The sequence below is a fragment of the Varroa destructor genome, unplaced genomic scaffold (assembly GCF_002443255.2).
Source record: "Varroa destructor unplaced genomic scaffold, Vdes_3.0 BEIS01000003.1, whole genome shotgun sequence".
NCBI classification, from domain to species: domain Eukaryota; kingdom Metazoa; phylum Arthropoda; class Arachnida; order Mesostigmata; family Varroidae; genus Varroa; species Varroa destructor.
In genome coordinates, this window is record NW_019211456.1 from 25,065,200 (window position 1) to 25,090,369 (window position 25,170).

At 39.9% G+C, this 25,170-nt stretch overlaps 1 protein-coding gene across 2 annotated transcripts in view; it reads left to right on the forward strand.

Annotated features, from left to right (window-relative positions):
• The window catches only part of LOC111248007 (cyclic nucleotide-gated channel alpha-3-like), a 43,924-nt gene extending 18,795 nt beyond the window's left edge, over positions 1 to 25,129 (forward strand). Inside the window, exons 2-14 of one of the 2 annotated variants that reach the window (XM_022799674.2) lie at positions 1,306 to 1,690; positions 2,501 to 2,617; positions 4,862 to 4,998; positions 5,458 to 5,621; positions 12,227 to 12,453; positions 14,328 to 14,588; positions 16,410 to 16,603; positions 19,217 to 19,392; positions 19,711 to 19,882; positions 22,603 to 22,653; positions 23,135 to 23,312; positions 23,522 to 23,697; positions 23,945 to 25,129. In XM_022799674.2, coding sequence (XP_022655409.2) covers positions 1,378 to 1,690; positions 2,501 to 2,617; positions 4,862 to 4,998; positions 5,458 to 5,621; positions 12,227 to 12,453; positions 14,328 to 14,588; positions 16,410 to 16,603; positions 19,217 to 19,392; positions 19,711 to 19,882; positions 22,603 to 22,653; positions 23,135 to 23,312; positions 23,522 to 23,697; positions 23,945 to 24,136 — 2,358 coding nt within the window. In that variant the 5' untranslated portion in view covers positions 1,306 to 1,377 and the 3' untranslated portion in view covers positions 24,137 to 25,129. Of the gene's footprint in view, positions 1 to 1,305; positions 1,691 to 2,500; positions 2,618 to 4,861; positions 4,999 to 5,457; positions 5,622 to 9,147; positions 9,752 to 12,226; positions 12,454 to 14,327; positions 14,589 to 16,409; positions 16,604 to 19,216; positions 19,393 to 19,710; positions 19,883 to 22,602; positions 22,654 to 23,134; positions 23,313 to 23,521; positions 23,698 to 23,944 lie in introns of those variants that run through there. The other variant, XM_086982599.1, reaches the window with a different exon arrangement.
• Positions 25,130 to 25,170: the final 41 nt, after the last annotated feature.

The window sequence follows — 25,170 nt, forward strand, 5'->3', positions numbered from 1 at the left end:
GAAAAGTTAATGCCGAAGAACCTCTTCACGTGTGATACGGCCTGTAGAGAAAAAATGTTGTGTCTTTTTTCTTTAAAGACGATAATAGAACAACAGTAAAACTAGATAGCGAACTTTACGGTAACATGTTGCAAACTTTTTTGTGGTTCAAAATGAGGGCATCGGATACAAACAACGTTTGGATCCAACAGGATAGGGCAACTTGCAATGCAACGCGGGAAATAATCTATCTGCATGAAGCCATGTTCTCAGGTCGGCTGACCTCGGGGCGCGACGGTGGCATCCAGTAACTGTCCAAATAATCTGATTCGACTCCTCTCGATTTCTTTCTACGGGGCCATGTTAAGAACAAAGTCTATAAAATAATCCATCGCTCGAAACATAGCATTTGAGGTCTTATTGGTGAAACTGACGCTAAACTTTGCTGGATTTTTATTAAAAACAACTACAAGGTCAAATTATACAAGCAGTCGCTTGAAGGCAATTTATGAACACATGCACAGAACAAAAAGCACACACGGAAGCTCGTTTTAATACTTGAATTTTCAACAGCACGGGGGCCACCCATCGATTTCTGAAGCATTCTACATTTATTCGAACGGCACATTCTTTTTGAGGAAAGATGCAATAGAATATTTTTAGCGTAATTACTTCTACCAATTAATTCTATGATACTGTGTAGAGTTTCGGCTGTGTATACTTAATATACTAACAGCCAATGAAACCTTGAACAATTGCGGTAAAAAAAAATCGCGTATCGTACTCTTTGCATTGTAAGCCATATTTGTCACGTGACTGAGCTAAATTGATAAAGCAGAAAATATGTCGCAAAGCGGCCCACTGGATAATACTGTTGATTTTTGTAACTCTTTGTTGGGTCCTCTGTAAAAGAATATATGGTCCAGCTAACGCTCGCGTATAGTTGTGATCAATTCGATATGCTTTGACGACCGGCAGTCAATGCCGGTGACAACTTTTTCTCATAAGCATACATTGATGGTAAATTCCTACTATATAAAGCAGTAGTAGGTTTGATTGCTACTAGGCTGTTTATATTTCAAGTGTTATCCACGTCACTATAACATGATTTGGACACCTAGCCTCTTCAAAATGAGAGATTTACCCCTCTACCGATACTGTCGAATAGCGTTTCTTGAGTTTATCACGTCTAGCATAACCTGTAACGTCCTGAAGTTTCCGTTGAATGAAATGGGTATAGGCCTATTTTTCGAAGTGATCTCTTAGTCCATTATTACTCTACAATCCACTGAAGAGAATTACTGACTACGATTTTCTACCTTTCAGGCATTACGTGTTTCTATACAGCCTGGAACATAGGCTATCCCGCTGCGTTTCGAGACTTCCGCACCCTACGATATGTTCCCGAGGTCCCAATACCTCCAGGTGCCTGGAGGCGGAGTAGGCGGCGGCGCACTTAGAACAGATCACCCTAATACAAGCCACCTGCCATGCGGAGGCTTATCGGGCGCGCCTTCACGACATTCATCATTGCCAGCGCCGATCGATGGCATATCTCCTTTGCTGTCCCTTGACTCAATGGCTCTGGGCCTCTCACATTCGCTTGGAAATTTTGAAAGTCTCCAGGCTACTCATTTACTCGGAAACAATGCAGACGGAACTATAACAGGCGACGCATTTCGTTTCCCACTTGAGCTCACCAACTGTGACTGTAAGCATCTCTACTCATAATGGCGCGCGGTCGAACCGAGCGGTCTCGTACATAATAGGTAGCAGGGAGACGCCTTAAATTCGAATTTCACGCATTTCAAGAGGTTTAGCGGGCGAGGTCGCGAAATTTAAATGCGAGCAAAATGCAACAGCTGTCTGTCAAACCAACGGTACACCGTTATGCATACAAGAGACCGGCCTAGTTACAAGCCCTTTAATCTATATGTATGTATATACACAGCTCTAAGAAAAATAAACCAAGTTTCTTTTGGGTCAATGCGAACACTCGAAACTGTATGGTAAACATTAAAAACGATACGACGTCATCCGTTTCTTTTACGCAAAAGTTTTACGATGAAGTTACTCTCTCGTTTTCGCTGTTTTACGTTATATGCATACTAGATGAAAAACCTTTGGCGAGCGATATAAGCGTCAGGGACCGAGAGGGTTGAATCCATCTGTATTTCGTCATGGTCCTCCCTTTCCGTTTGTCCCTTGTTATATAGGACAGCAATACAACGCTAACACAAATTTGTGTTAGCATTGTATTGCTAACTTGTACAAAAAAAATACTCCATCCCTACTATGTTATAGTGCATCTAAGTCACATAAAGCATTTGCACATATAATGTGATTGGTATTGTTACATAAGTGTAAATATCGACAAAAGCAAGGATCGTCCAAATAGGTAGTTGTGGCCCTAGGCCTTAACCTGAACACCGGGTAGGGCTGACCTACCGAGAACCTGTCTGTTGCACTTACTAGGTTTTGTACAATCGTATGTCGATAAAACAACTCAACGTTTCCACAGCAGTCAGCAAACGTCGTCATTTCTGTTGTACCGGCGCCTCTGTTGCATGTTCCTTGCCTGACTGGCATGGCGCAATAACTCGATCGAAAGCCTGTTCTCTGCCATTGGCCTGCGTCGGTAAGTATTATTGGGCTATTAATGGGCCCACTTGAAATACTGCTCATTTTAGAAAAGACTAAGCTTCCGTGTTAAGGTTAAGTCTTTGTCTTTCTACAGCCTTCCTCTACCGTGCGAGAAAGTTTTTCAATGAAAGGAGGCGTTTACGGAACCAGCCCACTTGGAGACACCAACAGTTTAAATGCATATAGTTTTGAATTGAATACGGTTTGCACCATACTCCGTGGGCAAAAAATCTGTCCAGAACTTGTTACAGTTCCCTTTATATTATATATAAAGTATATATATAAGGTCTTTATATTGCCAGTGTTTTGATTTGGTGAAGCCGGCTCACAGTCCTCGTTCACAGCTTTACTGCGTTTTAGAAGCCTATAGCACAACCTTCAGATTTCACCAAAACCTTAGATTTGTCAATGCGAAAGATTGTCTGATACTTAGCCGATTGATGTTTTTCTGCCCAGCTTACAATAAAATTCATATGTTTAAACCATTGGAAATGGCACTTCCACTGGATTCATGCAAAACCCACCTGCCTGAACTAAGATCCGATTTTCCTTTGTGTGTTGAGGCCATTCCGATTAGTGCAGCAGCTAATTCCTGATCCGGCAGACGTGTATTTAGCTAGCTAAGGCGGATGTGCATGCGGCAGAGAAAGTTGCAGTTGATCATCATTAGCGGCCGCACGGAGAATAATCTATGGTTTAGATCTAGATCTTCAGCAGTTATAAAGCGCTGAAACTAGTAAACACTACATTGCTTATTCTGTTTCACGCCTGCATGTGATCTATATTACGCGTCCGCAGACGAAATCTCTATTCTCGACTACAGGAAACGTATAAATCGTGCAGTGAACGAGGAAGTATTTAGAAAAAGAGTGTGTCAGGTTTGGAATCCACCAGGTAGACAAAATATCCAGGCAGCTAAGGTTGAAATTACTTTTTACGCTAATTGATACATTAGCCGCCTTCGTACAATAAACTGATCTTGACCGTAATAAGTCTTGCTACTTACTGTTGCCTTTTAGCTCGAAGGCAACAATAGCCTCCGACAGTTTTGCTGGCGAAAGTGATAAGGCATAAGACTGAAAGGAGACACATAGTGGAGAGGTTCGCAACGAGCGTTTTAGTTAGATGGCGGAGTGCTTCTTTTTATATGTGTGAATTCCTATATTCGAATGATCGCTAAGTTGTAAGCTCCTATTGTAAGCATCTTTTGTCACTGCAAATTATTGGCTTCAGCACAGTCAAGCTAGATCACCTGCTGCCATGTGTGGAGGCCTTCAAACGCCAATCCATCATATAACTATATCTACTGACGCTCTTGTTACGCAATGCCGATTCTACATGCAAGTTAGTTCTGATATTTTCAGATCATTTTGCTAGCTATTCCTACCCACTACTACTCAATTATATATCGGGGTTACTCTCGGAACCCTAATCCCCTTCGTATATATTTTGCACCACTGAATATTTAAAGGCTGAACAACATCGATATTATTGGTCGATGGCTGCGAACCTAAAATTCTTGACGATTTAAGTAAAGCGTTTTAGCTACATTGGTCAGCGCTGATTCACTATCTGAACTTGCGGATTTCTGAAAAAAGCTGAACGCCAATGCCGCTGCGGTTCCTCTGTAGCTTTGTAGTACAAATCAACAGATGTTTAACATGAGACACTCTTGCACCTTTTGCCGAACTTCGTTTTATCTTCCTGTTCACTTCGCTCTAATCGCGTTAGACACGTCAAGTTTCTGTAACAAGTAATAATAATCGTGCCAGCTATTGTTTAACGTAATACTAATAATAACAACTGCAGCGACAAAAGCGCCACCAGTGGCTTCATCTTTAACTTAGCAGAAAATAACTAGACGCTTGCCATATGACCATGAAAATGTACGCTGAACGTAGCGAGCGAAAAGACGCGTCGCTGCTCGTCTATATTTATTGAGATAAATCTATCGTTGTTCGCTCCGGAACTCAGGAACTTCGCCTAAATATATGACGGGGCTAGTACGCTAAAGATGTGCGACGCGCCAAATACAAGTTCAATATACAATTCAAGTAAATACGATAAAATGGTAATTTCAAAGAGCTTTGTCCTGTTACCTTACAACCGCGTCGACGAAAAAGTTCGCGATAAAATCGAACCAAGCCTTTGTTACGGCCGTACGACGGACGAGTTAACTGCATATATGTGCATGTGTTGTTCTGTTTGTCCCTAATTTCCATAATGTTGCTGCCGACAGACGTAGATTTTAGCACCGAACGGTCGGATCGAAGTCGTTCTCCTCGAAGCTCAGTCTGCTCGGAAATTCTTCGAGTTGACGTGCAAGAAACGCCTGAGCCCACAGGAAGATTCGCTAAGTACGTCAGTCGTTTGCGGGTTAGTAGTCACGTACCCATATATGATAGTTCAGCCATTTAGACGTTTGTCGGGGACGAGCAAACCGCGTTTCAAAAACAACACGCCTAAAAAATTCGTTCACATCGAGATTCTGGTCCTTTCCCACCAGCGAAACAACCCTGCCTAAAGTATACTTGAAGTGTGACTGTTGATAAGGGAACGGAACAAAAACTTACAAAAAAAAGTTGAAATGTTGTTGCTTGTTGCTGACGTAAGCCGATCGGCACAGTTTATTCATACCGTTTTTTTCGGCCAAATCGCATGCATAGGTCGTAATCGTCTGTTTCGTAATAGCGTATAATGCCCCATGCACAGCCAAGCGAAGCTCACATACTGCTTAGACAAGCTTATTTTGTTGGTGTTTTTCATTTTCTATGCACGTGTCTTTCTCCCGTAAATAACGCAGCTGAATTTTGCCGTTTATTTTTAATTAAGCAGACCATCAAAAGGTGGTTAATGAGCCCACGAAAAGGGCAAGATGCCCCAAGACCTGACTCGTTCCTCGAGAAGTTCACGTACACCGACACGGCCGAAGGCACCGTAGAGGGGATCCTTCTTGGAGCGACAAATTCAGACGACCACGCACCATCATCAAATTCACGGTACGAGTTTTCAAAGCTTCATTCTTGTGTGACAACTTCCGAGTACTAACTGGCTCGATTCACTTTGAATTGCCACAATTTATTCTGTGCGTTTACATCTTCCAAAGCATATGTTTTCATAAATATGATGTTGTCTATTGGGGGGAAACCGCGGATATAGATAATACTAGGCATCGTGCAAGAGTAACTTCGCGCGAAATTTTGAAGGTAGCTTTTGGTTCGATTCAAGCGAAACCATTCATCGTTTCTTCACAAGCGTTTTGACCATCCCCTATAATCGCAAGCAATAACTTCTTTTATAAATTATAAGTCGCTTTGGCAATTAATTATGTAAATGTTTACATTTTTCGATTATTATCAGACGTTAACATGACTACACTTTAACCTGGTACAAATGCGAAGACGAGTTTGGCTGCCTCTCAAAACACAGACTATGGTATTTATAGAAACAAATGAAGAACGACGCTTTGTTCCGGAGGAGAACACTGCTCTATTCTAATCTAGGGTCACCCATAATTCTCTTCGGTACACTACATTGACCACTACTTGTATGGACCAGACAAGAGCCATTAGATCCGACACTCAATGGAGTGGTTATAGTAAGCACAAACTTTTCCTAAGTGTTTTTTTTTTTATTTAATTGCGAAATAGAGTTAAATTTTCACACAGTAATTTCCGATAACGATAGATTATCTCGAATCAAGCGTTAGCTGTTATTTCAGGCACGTTTTCCTAAATGAGTAATTGCCGTCTGCGAAACGCTTCTGCATTACGATTCAGCTGGCGAAGAAATAGGCCACTTCAAGTTTCAACGTTGTAAGCGGAAACTTCGTGGGACACTAGCCGTGGTTGCTCGTAGGCATAGTAGAAAACGTTGGTATTAAGACCAGCAACTTGTTAGGAAGCAAAGAACTACAAAGGTTCACTTCGTTCCAGGATTGAAACATGGTAGCAGCTCTCTGAATGAAAACACGACACTTGTCGTTCTGCAGATCTACAAAACCCATAAGCTTCTCTCCATTTCAAACGCGTTTACATAAAATTCGATACCGACTATCTGGCCGGCTTTTGAAATCTGTGCGTCGCTAATTGCCAACGATTCTTTCAGAAGTAGATTGACATGTCCGCCCGACAACTCCGCGTAGATATTATAGTGTATACACCTGTCTGCTCCTGAGTATTGCAGTTGATATTTTCGTCTACAAAGGAGGAGGTTTTCAGATTTACCTGACTCCGGCAGGTAAAATTGTTTCGACACCATTGTAGCGAACAAATCATTGCCTATGTAAAAAAAACAAACAGATGTAGCTTCTATTTTACTCGTTTATATTGTGCTCTATCGTTGGCGCATGTATATCTGAAACGATACAACGATCAAACGGTTTCGTATATATACATATCTATATGGGGTGCTATATAATGCTACCGGGTAATGCGCTCAAATTATGAAAAATTTTGGGAAGGTGTTTATTGTGACGTGCACGCGTTGATCCTTTGCCTAATACCAGACGAAAGTTAACCTTCCCTTGAACATGGAAAACAACAGCCAACGCCCTTTTTGGAACTTAAAAAAAAAAACGGAAGGCAAAAATCAGCCATTTTTCGAACTTTCCGCATTGGATGAATGCCGAACAAGAAAAACTTCACTTGATCTTAAAATCGACGATCAACATTATAGTCACTTACCAATGGCTTGTAAGAGGCCTGTCGAAAGGTTTCATAAGGCAAAATAAAGAACGTTCATAGGATTTATGTTTAAAGGGCTTGAAAATTCACCGAATTAGCCTTGAGAGTCAATTTTAATATACCTAGATTTTTGATACAGAAATTAACAGCCGTTTCAGATAGGTAAATATTTTTGAGCGGAACTTTGAGGTTTACTCCTATTAATAATGCTTGGGGCACGGTTGCTATTAAATGATGAATTGGGGATTAAAGGAAGAATATTTTGAAAATAACTATTTTGTGGTTTAAGGTTCGAATTGAAGCTATCATCGTAGCGAATGATGGCTTTATTGAATAATCATTACCGTAAAAAACGGCACTTGTAGCATATTTAAAAAATGTACTCATTTAGGTAAGACCTTGGAAACAAATCACATAGAAATTTTCCATTTAGACGCGCCATCTTGCATTTATGCCTATATATTGGTTCATTTTGGAAATTTCCGGGACAACAGCTCTTTGAAACGTCTCTACAGTAGCTAGTAGTCGAAACTGACAATTTGCTGCACAACTAACTATCTAAGGCGTCAATATGCTTGACTCGAGCTCTCAGACCAGCGCCATATCGATACGTTAAAGAAAAAATACAAAGTCTTAGGGTCAGGACGACCTGTGTAGCAACTTGCGTGTTTCGGCTACCTGTTAACAGGCCCCAACATGACTGATCCAAGGTCCTAGTACAGCATCGCATTTCCATGACGATGTAGTAGAGCGTAGTAAACGGGGTGCGCAATGTGGGTCTTTCATCGGATGGCTCACCAAAGAAGATGGCATGAAACAAACAGCAGTCGGATATGTTTTCTACAGCAAACCCAACTGGCCTGTAGATTGTGCTGTTTCCAGTTAGATGACGTACTGGGACTGGGTTAGCGTGACCCTTTTAATCCCTGCTGTGTCCAAATAGGGGTGCATCACCAATGGGTCTGGGCCAGCGTTGGCGTTCATTAACCACCACTCGTGTGTTACCACTCGAAATAGAGAGAGACGATGGAGACTCACTCACTAGTACAGACACCCCACAAAGGCAGAAAGAAGCCTAAATCCTATGGGAATAACATGAGAAAATGTCTTCGTTATGTGTATTTCGTAGTTGTATTTTTCACCGGGTTTTTTGTCGGGTTAGAGCATCGCGATATCTGTCTATAGAGATAAGGAACTGTTCCACGTACAAGCACATACTAGAAATAGACAAATTCGTGTTGTTAAAGACAGATTCAATTTTCAACGTGTTCCGATTTCCAGCTAGTTCGATAAGTAACATAACAGGAGTCGACCAATCTTGGTGGCAGAAATAGATACTTGCTAGAATCATTTGTTCAGTTGATGTCGGCACTATGTTTAACCGCCACTCGAGTGCCAGGTATCAGCCGTCGTTCTTCAACTATAAGGTTCGCTGCCATCAATAATAAAGTGGTGGACGGGGTGTCAGCAGGCGGAGACTGGCTATGCTACAGTCAAAAATGCCATGTCTAAGTTCAGTAGGGGCAAGTACGAAGCCAGCCCCAATTGAACGTTGCCAGTGAGCAAATTGTCGTCTATTAATCCAGTAAACTGGGTAAACTCGGTCGACATTTCAACTTTGATTCCCTAGAAGGTCCTTGTGTGGCTAACAAAATAGCCCTATATACATTACCGCCTATAACTGTCATCGACTGTATACTTTTATGTACATCGTTTTAGACTAAGTTTAACAATTGTCAGTCGTTGTTTAACTCAATTGTAACCATGGCACGATCAAAAAGTTGTCGGGGCATCTGAATCAGGAACCTGCAAAGGCACATAGTATGAAAATGACAATATAATATTGAGTAATGTAAATAATAATTAAAGTCAAATATTTGGAAAAGATGACTGTCATTATCATGAAATGGTTACAAAGACGATTTCACAGTAACAGCTGTTAAGGGTCAGTTCGTGGCAGCAAGACTCTTGCCAATGGCAACAACATGCATTGTGACGACCGGTGTGCCTCTATTTGGAGTTCTCTTTTATTCCGCCTCTGTTACCCTGTCAATAAGCGAGTGTATTCTCCCCGTTACCTTTGATGACAACAAGTGAACAATTATACTTGAACGGTATAATGAGAAAGTACTAATTGTGTAAAAGTTCTAATGGCGACTTGGAAACAATGTCTAGGGATCTTATTCAGATGAATTGGTTTTTCTTTTGTCGCTAGCTGTTAGGCACGCGATTGACTGAATTTTAAGCAATTCTTTCCTGGATTTATAATATTGGTTCGTGGAACAATAGTTCTGCTCGATGGGCGGTATATCGACTGTGTGCGGCACTATATTCGGCCATATGAACTGGATCTTCAGAAAGGCCCGAGGGGGCCTCAGCTCGATCGGGAAGCGTCGGAACACACTTCCTCAGGCTGAAACTAATCCCGCCGACGCTAAAAAGAGGTAAATGGACGCAAGTCAATGAAGCTAAACTGTACCTAAACACAAGGTCGAGGATTTCGTTGAGATAGGGACCAAAGGCTTCTCGCACGTTCCTTTTTCATATACTTGAGTGACTACCACTACTACAAACGAACGATTGTCAAACCATTGGTTCTCTAACCGTAGGATATAGAAAAAGTGTTCTCATACAGTGCGGCGCTATTTGAGCAGTGATTGAGTAGAAATCATTTAACTCTTCTGTGTGTTCGACTTCGTCTGACACATACAACGCCCTCGTCTATATCAACGTGTGAATATAAAGAGAAGTTGCCTTTTTAGTATCGGTCATTAGTCGAAAGGAATCCTATCGTTCCTTACTTCAGCTACAGGAAAATCGACTACCTACCAGTTATGAGTAAGCATATATCGGTTACACGTAAATTATTTTACGAATACTGGCCAACCAAAGCTACACATACAGTGGCTATTGTCTATCTTGAATAGAAAGCAGGCTTGTTAACCCAACTCACAACGGTACGTTCATTACGGCCGACCTCACGTACCGCAACCTCGACACGAATACTGGCGTGAGCCGATAAGCCGATAGAGATGTGTCGATCCCTACCATTGAAACTTGTACGAGCGATATTAGATAAAAATAAACGAATGCATAGTATAAGAGATATCCTATGAAATTAACCTAACCCTTTTGTCTCTTATCACTTACCACCATGAATATAATTGTCATCGTAATGTGTCAAGCTAGACACTCAGCTTTAAATAAATGCTGAACATTTGGAACAATTAAAAATCCTTCTAAAAAAAAATAGATTATAATTATCGGAAAATCAATCCTATTTGCAAGTAACTGTCATTCCTTAGGAGCCATCCTTCATTAGTCGATAAAATTCAAGAGAGGAAAAAATTCCTATACGGGCCAGTTTTTTCGGAAACAAACATTTCGAAGTTATTGTGCTACCATATGCATTCGTAGATCTGTTGAATTACGATCAAATTTGTGAACTGTACATCATGGGGTCAAGGTGGTCAGTCTGATGGAATAGGCCTAATTAAGGTTCTCGAGATTTTTTTCAAAGTTGAAGGCCGTTTTTGATTTGACTTCGTGACTACGGGAATAGCACCTCACGGGTCATAAATTTATGATTTATTTATTTATTTATTAGTGATATATTCGGCTGAGATGGAACGATTTAATTGATAGCATCCCTAGAATCTGGAAACAACTCCTCAAACGTGTTTGTATCCATAATGTCACCACCAGCCTCAGCAACATAAGGTTTTTGCTTTGCGCTGTGTCTGCCAGCAAAAATGCCATTCATGGTAGAAATTTTGATAATCCCGGCTCCAAGCGCACTCTTCCTACCGAAGTTGATCAGACCATTCCACACCTGTGCAACAAACGAACTTCAAACAGCTAGACAATACCAATATCTATTGCTCTACAATAGTTACGTACGACATAGGTAAAATTTAGCATTTTTACCGGTTTCTTGAAATTCGTTCTCACAATCTTATCACTAGAAAAACGTTTCCTATTGCATGAAACTTCGGTTTTAGGGTGAAACAACATATGAACACTAGTGGATGAGACAGAAAATCATTTAGACGCGGATAAACCCTGACCGCTTGAGCAACATTGCTAAAAACGATGTTGCCTAAGCGAACTGTGGATGGTTTCATCGTACGCTATACGATTGGCTTTGCGCTGAGCGTTGATGCGTCTATGATTTCCTTTGAGACAAGCTAAGCCGCTCCTGAAGGCAATAAGGACGGACACCCGATGAGACGATTTCAAAGAAGACGTTTTTCGTTCGCGCGACTTCGGTTATTCGATCATTTGTTCATTAAGCGCACACTAAGAAAATGCTTCTGCGCTATATACCGATCGACGCCTGTCGACCTTTGCCTTTAAACGTTTTCTTGCAGAGGCTTTTGTCGAGCCGGCCGACTTTTATTTCTGTGTCGGAGAGATCTGCTGTTTTTTTTTTTGGTGTATTAATCTTGTCTATGTCATATAATCCCCTGGATACTGCTACATCACTGGTTCGCCTTGAGTCTCAGGTATCGATATATTAGCGAATATAATAGTTTCCTAATCGTACGGGGTAACAGGCCCACAGCAAAGGACTAACAGCAGACCGTCACCGGATGGTGATCTTAAGTCGGAGAGTGTTCACCGCATGTTCATAAGCTATCTGGTTTACTTTATATATATAAATACCATACTGATTTATACACACTGTATTGTCTTACATATATAATTAAGAATAATGTGTGGGCAAAAACGTAAAATACACTGGCTTCTGATAATGTATGTTGATGTTACATTATTTTCTAATTGCAACACAGTTGAGCAAGAGCGAGTGTGTCATGTTGCCACGAAGCTAATAGAAAAAAGTAAAATTCTAGTTTCATGAAAAGGCTTCTTTGCTTATTATATCAAAGCGTACCTTATACTGTAAATGTTTGTTTCAGTGCATGTGGCGGCCTTCTAGACAGTGACTGGATTGTAGATCCGTCGGGCAATCGCTATTATTTCTGGCTCTTCATCGTATCTCTTGCGGTCCTTTACAATACACTCTTCATTATCGGCCGATCGGTCTTCTGGGAGCTCCAAAATGCGTCGCCTCCCCTATGGTGCGCTCTAGACTACATCTGCGACTCAATTTATGTACTTGATATGGTACTTCGCGCGAGAACGGGTAAGCACATCGATCTTTGGACTGTTCCCCTTGATTTTGTTCGTAGAATATGTTACACTGAGCAGATTCGCATTTTGTCTTTTCTCTCGAATAATCTTATTTGTAAAAATAATCTTATTCCAAATCGTTACATCCCTCTTTAAGATCCTCTATTTAGGTCTTTTGTTTTTTTATTATACACAGTAGACTACACAGGACTGGTAGGGATTAGATTTGCCAGAAATAATTTCTAGGATGCCACAAGAGTGTTTCCGCAGGTGCGCACTGCATTAAGTGAACTGTGATGGAAGTATAATCTATTGCATTCGACTTGGGAGGCCAATTAGTTTCAGATTTAAATCTAAGTTTTATAAGTTATTATCAAGGCTTTAAGCCTACTCATTTTAAAGGCATTAATTCGGGAAGTCAAATACGCATCTTAAACCTATATCTTGATGAAAAACAATGTATCATTTCAAGAAGGACTTTCTTGGTTTTTTCCTCGAAGAAATACATTGTAAACTGGCTGGGCATGTGATAGGTACAATAGCTACGAAGGATTCGACGGTACTTTGCTAGCAAAGGTAGAGCTTCGGAAAGACTGCTCAGAAGTTTCTTGAAGCAAATCTTGTCTACGAGCTTTTCCTTATCGAGGGAACAACTGTTAGCCATTTAAAAGTCGTACCATCATTTACGCTGAAAGCGTATTAGCGCAAACACCCTAGCCGTGTACAGGAAATGGGACCCGGTCTAGGCAGGTCACTGGAGCAACGTCGGCGTTAGCTAGCATTTTTATGTACGTACATTACACGGTAACTACAAAAGGATATTTGTCCCTATAAATACAACCCGTTACCAGCTATTCGTTACCTTGTTGAATTTCCTTTCTGAAGTCCAACTGTGCGTTATTTTGCAAAATTTGTTTTGATAAGAAACTATAAATCGTTCGCTACCGTAGAAAATACGTACCGTAGCAATGTTTGTATGCAAAATTCTATAAATCCTTTACGGCCAAGATTCAGCCATATATAAAACGACGTTTGATTGCGTTCGAACGCAGACATCATTCCAAAATGGACCTGGTTACTTCTTTCATGGGATGCACGAATACATCCCTGCTTCCCATTTATGTTGTTTAGCTACTAACAGGAAACATGTATGCTAGACGACTGCATAGGTTTAGGCACAAGACACCCTGTGGCGACTCTTAATATAATCTTGTCCTGTCTAATACTACTAGGGCTGCTACTAAGGTGTAGAGATTTTATTTTGTTTACCCTAATATTCTCGGTCGGCAGCGGTCACTTCGCTAGGGGGTGATTTGTGTTGCGTTAAAGCGTCTCGATCAATGCGTTCCTCGAGCACAGAAGTGTGCATGATGAAGTCCGGCAGCATATGTGTAGCAAAAAGATGAACAAGGTAGCTTAGTTATAATATGCAACAGTCATATACTGTTAAAATTGTTATCGCTCGACAGATTGGAACGCATCTATATAGCAACTCAGAATGGGATCCGTAATCTCAGCAGATTAATTGATTTTTCTCAGACACCAACAGGCTAGAACTTTGAGTTAGCGAGAGTCTAGTTTTCAACAACGAAACCACAGCTGAATGGCGCGACAAAAGTTAATTTTTTTGTATAATGGCTATGTTTGACTTGGCTTAATCTCTGCAGCGTGAGTATTTCTATTTTGGTACAATATGTAAGCTGTGGCTAGTCTTTACCGTCCCTTAATCATCATTGTTTCCAGCATAAGAGAAGGGTTTAGCAACCGTTCGTTAGACGTTCATAAGGACAGCAGGCTCATCGTTTTCTACTCCGCAGGACATATAGGAATTGTTATAGTTATTATTGTGACACCTAACTTCGCTAATCTTTCCGGGTTCGTTTACAGGTTACTTAGAACAAGGCCTGTTGGTCAAAGATACTAACAAGCTCTTGTTGCGCTACATGAAATCGCCCGCGTGTCGTCTAGACATAGCCTCCCTTCTGCCAACTGACTTCTTTTACGTATACACCGGTATCCGCTGTGACGCGTCGTCGCTTCCGTGCATCGTGATCGTCCGTCTCAACCGATTATTGCGTATACCTCGCGCACTGGAATTCTCTGAACGAACGGAGACGCGCACAAACTACCCTTACGCATTTCGCATTGGTGCGTACTAAATGGCCTATAAAATTATTATTTTAGTTAGTAGTCGGATGTCCCAATGACAGGTGGCGTGGCAATATTTTCCAGGATTGTTCTGTGTTTCTGATAAGGAGGATGTATGACTCAATGAAGTTAGACAAATTCAGCATTACGAAGAGCGATAGAGAAAAAGTACTTTCCTGACTTCGAAGTAACTAAATCCAAATCAAATTCTGCATGATATAGATATTATTCTTATCAGGAGCAGAAGTAATGTTATGTAAGGTCGGGCGTAGACAACTTAAATTTGCATACCAAGTACCCGTCATTTTAGCCAAGAAAAAAATCGCATATACTGATAGGGCTTTAGATACTAGTTTAGCAATTTTATGCATTCTTCCCTTATGATATAACAATCTACCGGGATAGTGGCATGTTACTTAGGTTAGTAGACAACCCATTACTGAACCGGCAACAATGTACTTATTCAAACACCTAGTAAGCAAACATCGACATTTTGAGTCTACCGGACGCTGGTTGGCTACATGCACTAGTACTGTTCTATTTTTGGGCCGATATGGATTTGTCGTCATCTCAACGAATGTCTTGTTTCGCCTGCAGCTGCAGATAGGTCTAGCCATATTTTCTTGGAAAACCGAGTTGGACTTCAGCTGCGGGCGATAGACGTTATAAATTGCCTTAAGATTCTGAACTTTCGTATTTCACTAAAAAAAAACGTCTACTTACAGTTAGAGTTAAGCATGATTATTATAAGTATTTCAACATAGTTATGTACAAATCTCACTTTAAAATCACACATACGATTGCTGCGATATTAACACTGTGGAATTTCTGCCATAGTAGATAAAATAAAGTGTATTTTAACGTGTGTATTGTATGAAATACAATAGAAGGTTAAGTGTTCCATGGAGTATACCTTAAACGTACTAAAGACTACATTTTTCTTCCGTAGGACTGGTCTCTCAAGCTGCACAATTGGCCAGCCATTAATTCTGATCAAATTTAAATTGAACTATTGATTGTACAGGTTCGGTGCGCTATCCCGGCGTTGCTAGGACTGATTTATCTACACTGATCGCTCGTTCAGAATTTGGTCCGGTAGCACCTTTCAGTGCGCATTAGGATACACCTAGGTATGGTAGTCAGTTGAATACAGTTACGAAACTGGCAAGTAAATATAATGGCTGAAATTTAGCATGTCCAAGGTCCTTGCTTTCCTCTGCGGTCCTGTCTAAGACAAGTTCCGTTCAGGTTAGAAGCAGGACTAATATTGATGAGGCCTACTGAAATGAGTATTTTCTCTGCAACTAATTACGTGTTCTTCGTCAAATCCGCTGCCAATTACGGGTGGGCTCTTAACAACGAGCATCACTTTCGGGTAAAACCATTTCACAAGAATAAGAAGTAGATAAATCAACTGCAGCCTTTATCGGCTAATTATAACGCCATTACCCATTAAACAACAAGTCCTAATTAAACGACGGCTTCAGGTAAACCTAAGACATGTATTTTATAGCAAAACGCTGTACGCAGGGAAACGCGCGCAAACATAATGTTATACCATTGTAACAAATTCGTGAATTATTAACAAAATATAACTGTGCTATATGATCTTCGGTATTAATTTTTTTGCGATTTCTACAATTTCGGCGCAGTTTCTTGGGAAAGTTCTTCCTATATTTGTAAGTTCAGGTTTGAATCACGCTAGTGTATGTTTATGTAAAATCCACGTACAACCTAGCCTATATTTAGGATCACCATACACACGTTAAGTGTTTTCATACAAATACGAAGTGTCGCTTATGAATTCATTGTTGACTTCAGGCAAATTAATCTTCCTGATTCTTGTAATCATCCATTGGAACGCATGTATCTACTTCGCAGTGAGTTTTTTCATTGGTTTTGGTAGCGATAACTGGGTGTACCGAAATATATCGGAGCCGCGTTACGCTTCGCTACAGCATCAGTACATCTATTCATTCTACTGGTCAACATTAACTCTAACAACGATCGGAGAAGTAAGTAATCTAGCAACAACTTAAGAGGACTACGTTATTCGTTAGGACAACTATCTGCCGTTGTGTGTTAACCGTTTTTTACTATTTTCCCGAACCTGCTCCCTACTAAGGGACTCCTTCTACAGCGTATGGCTATTTAACGTAACGCATTAGATTAGAGTCAATGATGAAGCGACGATATGGCGTCGTATGGGTTCGCTCTAAATGAATTCGGTATAGAATGATAACGATGTATCGTACAATAGACAATTATAACCGTATAACAAAGGGTCATCAACTGCCGTTATGCTATAGTTAAGCACTGCATAAAAGCGGCTATTGCAGTCCATTATCTGAGGGGATCCACACCTCAAAGCACAAATGAACGGAAACCACTGCTGTTTTGTCGGCCGACCATTTTCAGTTACAGCGCGTATGGGCAATTTTCCTTTTTTGCGGCGCGCTAAACTTTTCAGATCGATGGACACTGCAAGGAAACGCATTTAGCCGGTTAAAAATCAATTTTGGATTGGCTTATATATCTATATAGAGTATCTTCATGAAATGGATAGCCGCTCACGATTGATTGTTATTGGAATTAATTTTAAGTGACTTATTATCATACTTATCTAAGTAAGCTTTTTTTTCCTGCTCACTGTAGTCAGTGAATAACGGTACATGTGAGTCTAGTTAGATAAATGAAATCATTCAAAGCATATCATCTATGAAAAGCTTTTTCTCGAACGAATTTTCTCATCATCATCATTAATAATATAACGATTACTACTATGATCGTTTTACAGAGCAGAAACAGGACGGGATTTGACGACACAGAACAAGCTTACTGACAGAGCATGCTTAGCTTAATACCAAAACTCCACAGTTCTAACTTTTTTAGTTAGCTTGTTTACTTGCTGCTATATTGTTGAAGATCATATTGGAAGACCTTTTCGAAGTAGGACAAAAACCCATCACAAGCTTAGCGAAAGTCAAGTTTCTCTCCCAAACAACGACTTGCCTTTTTTGCTGAAGGTTTACTCAGATTGTTGAAAGCAGTTTTTTTCATTTAAGGATCATGGCAGGCGCGACTATTATGTCGGAACTTCCACCTTTCCTCCTAGTGAACATGTTTGCAAGTAATAAACAAATATTGGCCGCAGTATAGTAGAACTCCAATTAGGGGAATTTTGGGAAGCTGTCTGCTGAACGCGTTCAAAGTCACAGTAGTAGAACGTACGGCAGAACTCATACGGCGGTTTTTATACGGCTGTTGTGAGGGAGGCTAGTCTGGGTGGAGCGAGTTCGCGATAGAACACGGACCCTTCCGCTTCTGACAAGCTTGTATCTGCGTGACATAAAACGAACTTTATACGCCGCTACGGTTTGAGAAATGAAGAGTAAGATATGTGAGCTTTGTTGGTAGTGGAAAAATTGGCAGTAGAAGCGAACTTCGTTAGAAATACATTGGTTCGTCTAGATGAATACGACCATTTTTAGACCTAAATGCTTTACTACATTGTGCATTCAGCATTCTTGTCTAGAAAACCCTTATCTGTTCGACACTGGGTAAAATTCATTCAGCTTGTTCATTTGATTCTATTGCAAATGTGCTTTTAGAGAATACGGCGAAATACGAATTATTTAGATACGAGAAATTATTCACGAAAAACCACCTAGACGTTGTCTCCCCCAGTTGGAGAAATAACACGTTTCCAGACGATAGCTAACAGCTGAATCTACATTGATCCCTTTCAAGGAGTAGACCCTATAACTGTAGTTAACCATTTTTCCAATTGGGTGTCGACTCATAAATAGTTCATCGTATTGGTCAAGCTTGCTGCAATTAAACATCCCTCCCTCATCAGTGCGCCATAATTTCAAAAAAGCGGATCTCACAGCCATGTCCTAACAGTTCAGAAGTATGTAAGAGGTCGCTGATTGAATGCATCATCTGATCGAGAATGCATAATGTACATTATATAATACAACATCTCATACGGTATTGGCCCTGAGACTAGCAACCGAATAAGCACGGCCTTTGGCTCTGACAAAAGGCATTGTGACATTGCCATATGCTTTGCATTATAAAGTGGTACTACGAGAAGAACGCTTTGTCTTCTTCTGTAATCGGGCTGAATCTTGGTGAACGTTCGAAGTCCTAAGTATGAAACACGAGAAAAACCGGCTTAAGTAAGTTGCATGGGAGGTACTGAACAAAAAGACAGCTTTTTTGATTTATAGGGCTATTGATAATGTTTTCTGCAATGCATTATTTAAATGATAGGTTAGGGTCAGTTAACAACAGATCGGTTCCCTACCCAACTCCGCACCACGACGAGCATCCTCTGAAAAGTTATTCGTACACCGGCGCCAGTATTAGCCCGTTTCCTGGATCAGCGTACAGCAAAAATTGCAACACATGCTACAAAGCATGCAGCGTTTGATTAAGTCAACCAATTAAAGCATTTCGAGTTCGATTTAGATAAGTCTCTATTTTAGCGGCAACTTTTGTTATCTTCTGAGACGATTTCATGATTCGAAGCGTATCCAATCATCATTAGGGCAGGCCTCAATGTATAATTTGTATTATCGTTGTTTGGTTTGTATTACTTAACTAATGTTTTGCTTAATAAGGTGCCCGTTCCGGAGCGTGACAGCGAGTACGTGTTTGTTGTAATCGATTTCCTAGTGGGTGTTTTGATTTTTGCTACGATCGTTGGCAATGTCGGCTCGATGATCACAAACATTAATGCGGCCAGGGCTGAGTTCCAACAGAAAATGGACTCCATCAAACAGTACATGGAATTTCGGTGAGTACAACATAACTTTGTCTAGTTACTAACCAACGGAGAAAAATGAATCCTTCGAAGGGGTTGCCACGTCTATACATCGTTATTTTACGAGAAAACAGCGTCAATAAAGATTGGTTACAACCGTATCGCATTATCCAGCACGAACTCCGAACGAATGCAGGACATTCGCCTTAAAACAGTAAGGTAAAATAAGTATTTAACTATAGTTCGTCCCAGGTAATAAGCACGAAACTGGACGCCTAAATATAGCGATCTTCATATTTTCTCTTTTAATGCTAATCTTCTATTTCGTTGTTGTGTTTTACCTTATGTCAGTAAGGTGTCAAAGGAATTAGAAAATCGGGTGATCAAATGGTTCGATTATCTCTGGACCAATAAACAATCGTTGGATGAGGATCGCATCACTAGCGTTCTTCCAGATAAACTAAAAGCAGAAATTGCCATTCATGTTCATCTCGACACCTTAAAACGTGTGAAACTATTTCAGGTTAGTTCCAGGATCGAAAACGAATGTAGACACACTTCGTTTTATATTCAGATCCAGCTGCTTCCTCAGACAATGCTTAACGGCAGTATCACATTAGTGAAACCCGGAACATTGTATCAGATTAGAAGTAAAATACGTTTTGCTTTTTCCTGGTGCTCTTAAATTGGCCGTATAGCTACCCTGATGCGTGTACAAGGCATAGAGGCTTTCCCTGCTATAGGTTTGTTCTCTTTCACTTCGTCGTCTTTCTACGCCAAACCCCTATCTCGTTCGGGTTCATCGTAAACACGTACATTATCTAAAAAGGTAGAGTAGAAATGGGTAACAATGCACAACGTTTAACACACGAGCAATACCGTCAAAATCGACTTCCGGCAGTCGCTGCTAGATTTAACAGTTTCATCCAATCCACGGGCCTACTATCGAATATGTTTTCGCAAAGCTGGCTTTGCGGATTATGATTACAAGTTGTGAGCCGCGATTCCGTAAGCTGAAAGTGATCTTATGGTCTTCCTGATTGAGTGTCGTACACACAAGCCTGAATCGAGATAAGTCGAGTTACAAAACTTTTTTGTCGGTAGGTTTTGTTTAGGGTTCCCGAGTGCCCAGTATATAACAAAAGTAGATCAAGGAAACCATAAGTACAGATTTTGCCCTTACAGCAGCTATTACTTAATGCGACCATATTCTGATTTCTGACACCGTATTTTCGCACCTTCATTCAAATATCAGAGCTAAAGCAAATGAGCAGACATATTGGATGTGACCGCTTCGAATATGATGCTTATGTTACCCGTCATCGAAACACGGGAGAGGCCAGCCTGGAAACAACATGCAATTTGCTTGCGACATCCGCAGGGAAAATTATCTATTTTATTAGAAACGGATTAGCGTAGGCACTTGAAGCATTGCAACAAGAATATAGATTAATAAGAGGATAATTCTTCATTCATTTATATTATAACACGGGCGTTGATCAAGGCACAGGCAGGAAGCTTTATGTACCAGTTCTTAAATTCTTCTCAGTCAATATACCCGTGTGTGTGTGTGTGTGTGTGTCATTCGTGTGTGCGCGCACAACAATTCGTCTTCCGCGTATCGATAGCTGCAGATCAGTCTCTCTTACTCCAAAAAAGGTGATTCAGTCGGGAAGCTATCTCTGCATAATGTGCATAGAGAGGCAGCGATATTGGCGTATTCTAAACAGAATAACATCATAGCATAGCACCGAAGACGAGAGAGCACTGACACAAACTAAGATCCGTAGTTTGTTGTGGTATGCGCATCGTATCACCTCACAAAATTCCAGACGTCGAATTCCTTTCCCATAACAACGAGGAGCTCCCATGATGCTGTGGGTTGCAGTTTGATTGAGGTATACGATTTCTTAGTGGAGCTCCAAATTGGGAGCTGGCTTTATTACACCGTACAGTGCAAAACCATACTTCGTATTCTAGATAATTGCGATAATCTTTTTTGGGTTTTATACCTGTCGAGTTTAACCCGCCTAGTTGCCAACTTGTGATATCCTCTCTAGTCACAATTAAAAAGATTATCAAGTTGATTTAGGCTCTGGGAATAGTTTCCTAAGCTGTATCAACAACGTTATGTTCTAATGTCTAGGAACATTTGTGTTGCAGTTTTCTGTAGCCAAGAAAATTGATTTGCAGGATAACGGGCCGACCAATGATTATATGTCATCTATGCACTAGTCCTATTATATTAGCAGAACGAATTGGAATTTATATAGCTGCAAAAAACAAGTTACCGTACAATAAAAGACAATATGTACTCTGCAGAACACGTAAGTTATGTTAGAGGTCGCACGTCTCTAATATTACGCGCTAACCGAAAACAAGCTTTTAAATTGGACGTTTGAATTTTCCAGTTGTTATGGGTTTTGTTATTAAAGGCTTGTAACTTAATCGAAACTCGATCAGCGGTCGATAAAATGACAATAACCCGACAGTCGGTACGAGCGTGAGCGGTTATCTCGATATATTTATCATTAAAGTCAAATGAATATGCTTTTGCTGGATGGTCACTCGAAATATCTCGGAAACAGTCTGAGCACTGATAATTAATATGATCAGTAGCTTATAAAATTCAGTATAGATTTAACTTGATTTCTCTTCCATGTCTGTTTCTCATTGAAGTTTGCCGTATGTATTATTTACGAATTTCGTTTGTTGTTTTTTTATTATTTTTTGTACACGATTCCATTTCGTATACATTTAATTTTCTTAATTACATTGGCCTTTTTCTCCATTATTAATTGTCTAATTCTATTATTAATTGTATTAGATTAAATTGTCCTGTCGGAAAAGTCGTATAAAAACTAAAGTAGCTGTATTGAGGTCTTCCAGGCGGAAGTAAAGTGTTTTCTAAAAAAAATGCAGAACGAGTTCTTCAGCCAGTAAGACAATTATTATTATTACTATTATCACGTATACGTCGCCGATAATAAATGATTTTACATCTGACATGTAGCGTACGCGCACCAGGTACGTCTGAGAGTATTATCGTTTCGATTCATAGCTCCTTTAATTCATCTGATCGCAATTTTAGTATTGAGCATTTATTAGAATGTGACAGTAGCATACTCGTGCAAAATTCAATGAATTTATGCAACTGTTTTGGCGCAGTAAACAATCAAATATATGATGCATAGAGATTCCGGTATCATTTACCTTTGTTTTGCTACGATTTTATTTTTATAGGACTGTGAACCTGGCTTACTGGTGCAGTTAGTGCTTAAACTTCGACTTCAGGTACGTAATCGGAGATCAAACGATACTGGACTCATACATCGAAAACGGACATTTTCACGAAGAGTGTGATTAACTGAATGTCTATTAAATGACGAAGCACCTTTGACAAGCTTCTTTGGTACAGTCACGTACTATTGTCACTCATAAATTGAAATGGGTTACTAGCTGTTACGTAGATTTACGCAGCCTCTGGTAAAAGTTTCTGAGATACGTGCTGGTAAAGTGTCTGGCTATTAAACTTAAGTGCACGTGAATGTAGTCTAGGTCCGAGACGCGTGCAGGCACACCTCGTCTCATGCTAAATAGGTCTAGCTGCGTGAAGCAAAACTTTACGGTATTATTAATCGTACAACTCGAAGAATTTAGCTACTTCTAAGCATTAAATATTTCAGGCTTACATTTTCGTTTAATAGTAAAGACCTTTATGCTCTTTGGTTGTTAAACACCGAGATAAGAGGTACTTTAATATTTCGTATTTTAGGTGTTTAGCCCAGGCGACTACATCTGCCGCAAAGGCGATGTCGGTAAAGAGATGTACATTGTGAAGCGAGGCAAGCTTTGCGTAGTTGGCGACGATGGCAAAACGGTGTTCGCGACATTGCAAGATGGGAGCGTATTTGGGGAACTTTCGATTCTCAACATCCAAGGAAATAAGACTGGTCAGTAATATCACGCATGCTATAGAACATTAGAGTTCCCCCTTTAGCATATTTTTTAATGATATTCTTTTGAAAAAAGGTTTCAATGATTTGTCAAAGTTTGCTTAGTTCACTTGATACTGTATCTAGTATAATGCTGCGTGCTGATTGAATATGCCAAGTGACAAATATAAAACGATCCATTTCCAAAACCTGTTTCGACTGAAAAGGAAATCGGCGTACCGCCAATGTACGAAGTCAGGGCTACTCCGATCTGTTCGTACTATCAAAGGAAGATTTGTGGAGCGTCCTCGAAGAATATCCGGAAGCGAAGGAAATGTTAATTCGAAAGGGAACTGAAATTCTCCGGAGAGACGGATTGCTAGATGAGGACGCTATTAAACAGGTATTATTGTTTCTTAGTGTGTGGTCAACCATTAAGAATATCCGTTCGTCATAGCTAATTCATTCCATACAACTAGGCGGAAACAAAATAAGGGCGTTAGTCTCCAAAAGTATGCCAAGCACATCTAATGTGCACTGGTCTTTATTTTCTATGACAATAGAGAAAATTAGAGTAAAGTTTCCCAAAAATGAATGCTAATAATAGTAATAATAATAATAATATTTGGTTATAATTCCATATATTTTAGCAAAACCAACAGCCTTTGTCAACGCGGGACCTGACAGAAAACTGTTTCAACCTCGAACGGCAAATGGACGCTATTAAATCACAGATGACAACGCTTTCCCTAGAAATGGATAGGGCTCATAGAGAAATTCGCGAAAGCATACTCAGCCTTAACCGAAAAATAGATGAAGGAGGAATACCGGTTGACATGTAACAATAAAAAAAATAACCTTCATAAACAGATCGACATATCGGTGTAGACGAGAGGCACACCAGTAACATCGCGACCTGGCGACGATAGCATAAAAGCAAATTATAAATAGATAGATATAATTATTTGAATACCGTAAAGCCTAAGGATAATGACTTCAATGACCCTGTTATAGAAGGAGATATCACTATCTATAATAGATATTATAATAAAATAATAAGGTTAATATTAAAGATCTGTACATGTGACACACATTATAAACTCGAGGAGATAAAGCAAATATAAAATGCCTTTTAATGATATATCAATAAAATGATGTCAATATATTACACACTATTCAACAGTGAACTAGAAATAATTGAGCATGACTCGTAATAGTAAAACAGTCTTGTTTTGCGGAAGCTTACGATGCTTTATCAAAACTTACCCCTAAGGTGTATTTGGTCAAACAATGCATATGCACCGTATGGAAGATGTAAACTAAATTTATAATTCTAAATCAAGGAACAAATATAATAGTAAATTGGCCTACGGACAAGCGTCTAGAGTCAGGCGAAAACCGAAACCTCTCATGTAATACTCTTAATTATTTCATGAGTAACTGTTTCCTAGTAAATGTTTCAAGATGCAAATTATAATATAAAAAAAAATTTTCATATAGTGCTTGAGACGTTAACCTGATTATCATATACGTAAACAACAGGATACATTACGCGAGTAGGCGCGTTAGCTAGTATGGACCACCGAACACATATTGATTCATAGAACATGTCTCAAGGTAAAAAGGGCACTTAATTACGGAATATTTCATACACGCGAATTATGAATTATGTAAATATATCCGACGAAAAACATCGTTAATCATAATATATTATTTATTGCTGCAGAATTAATCGACGAAGAAACATATGGGGCACTGAGTAATAGAAGTTCAACAAAAGACACGTTATGTGCTTGTAAATGAAAAAAATAAACTGATTGTACCTAAACTGTAAATTTTCGATTTTATACATATTTGATTATTTTATTAAATAGCT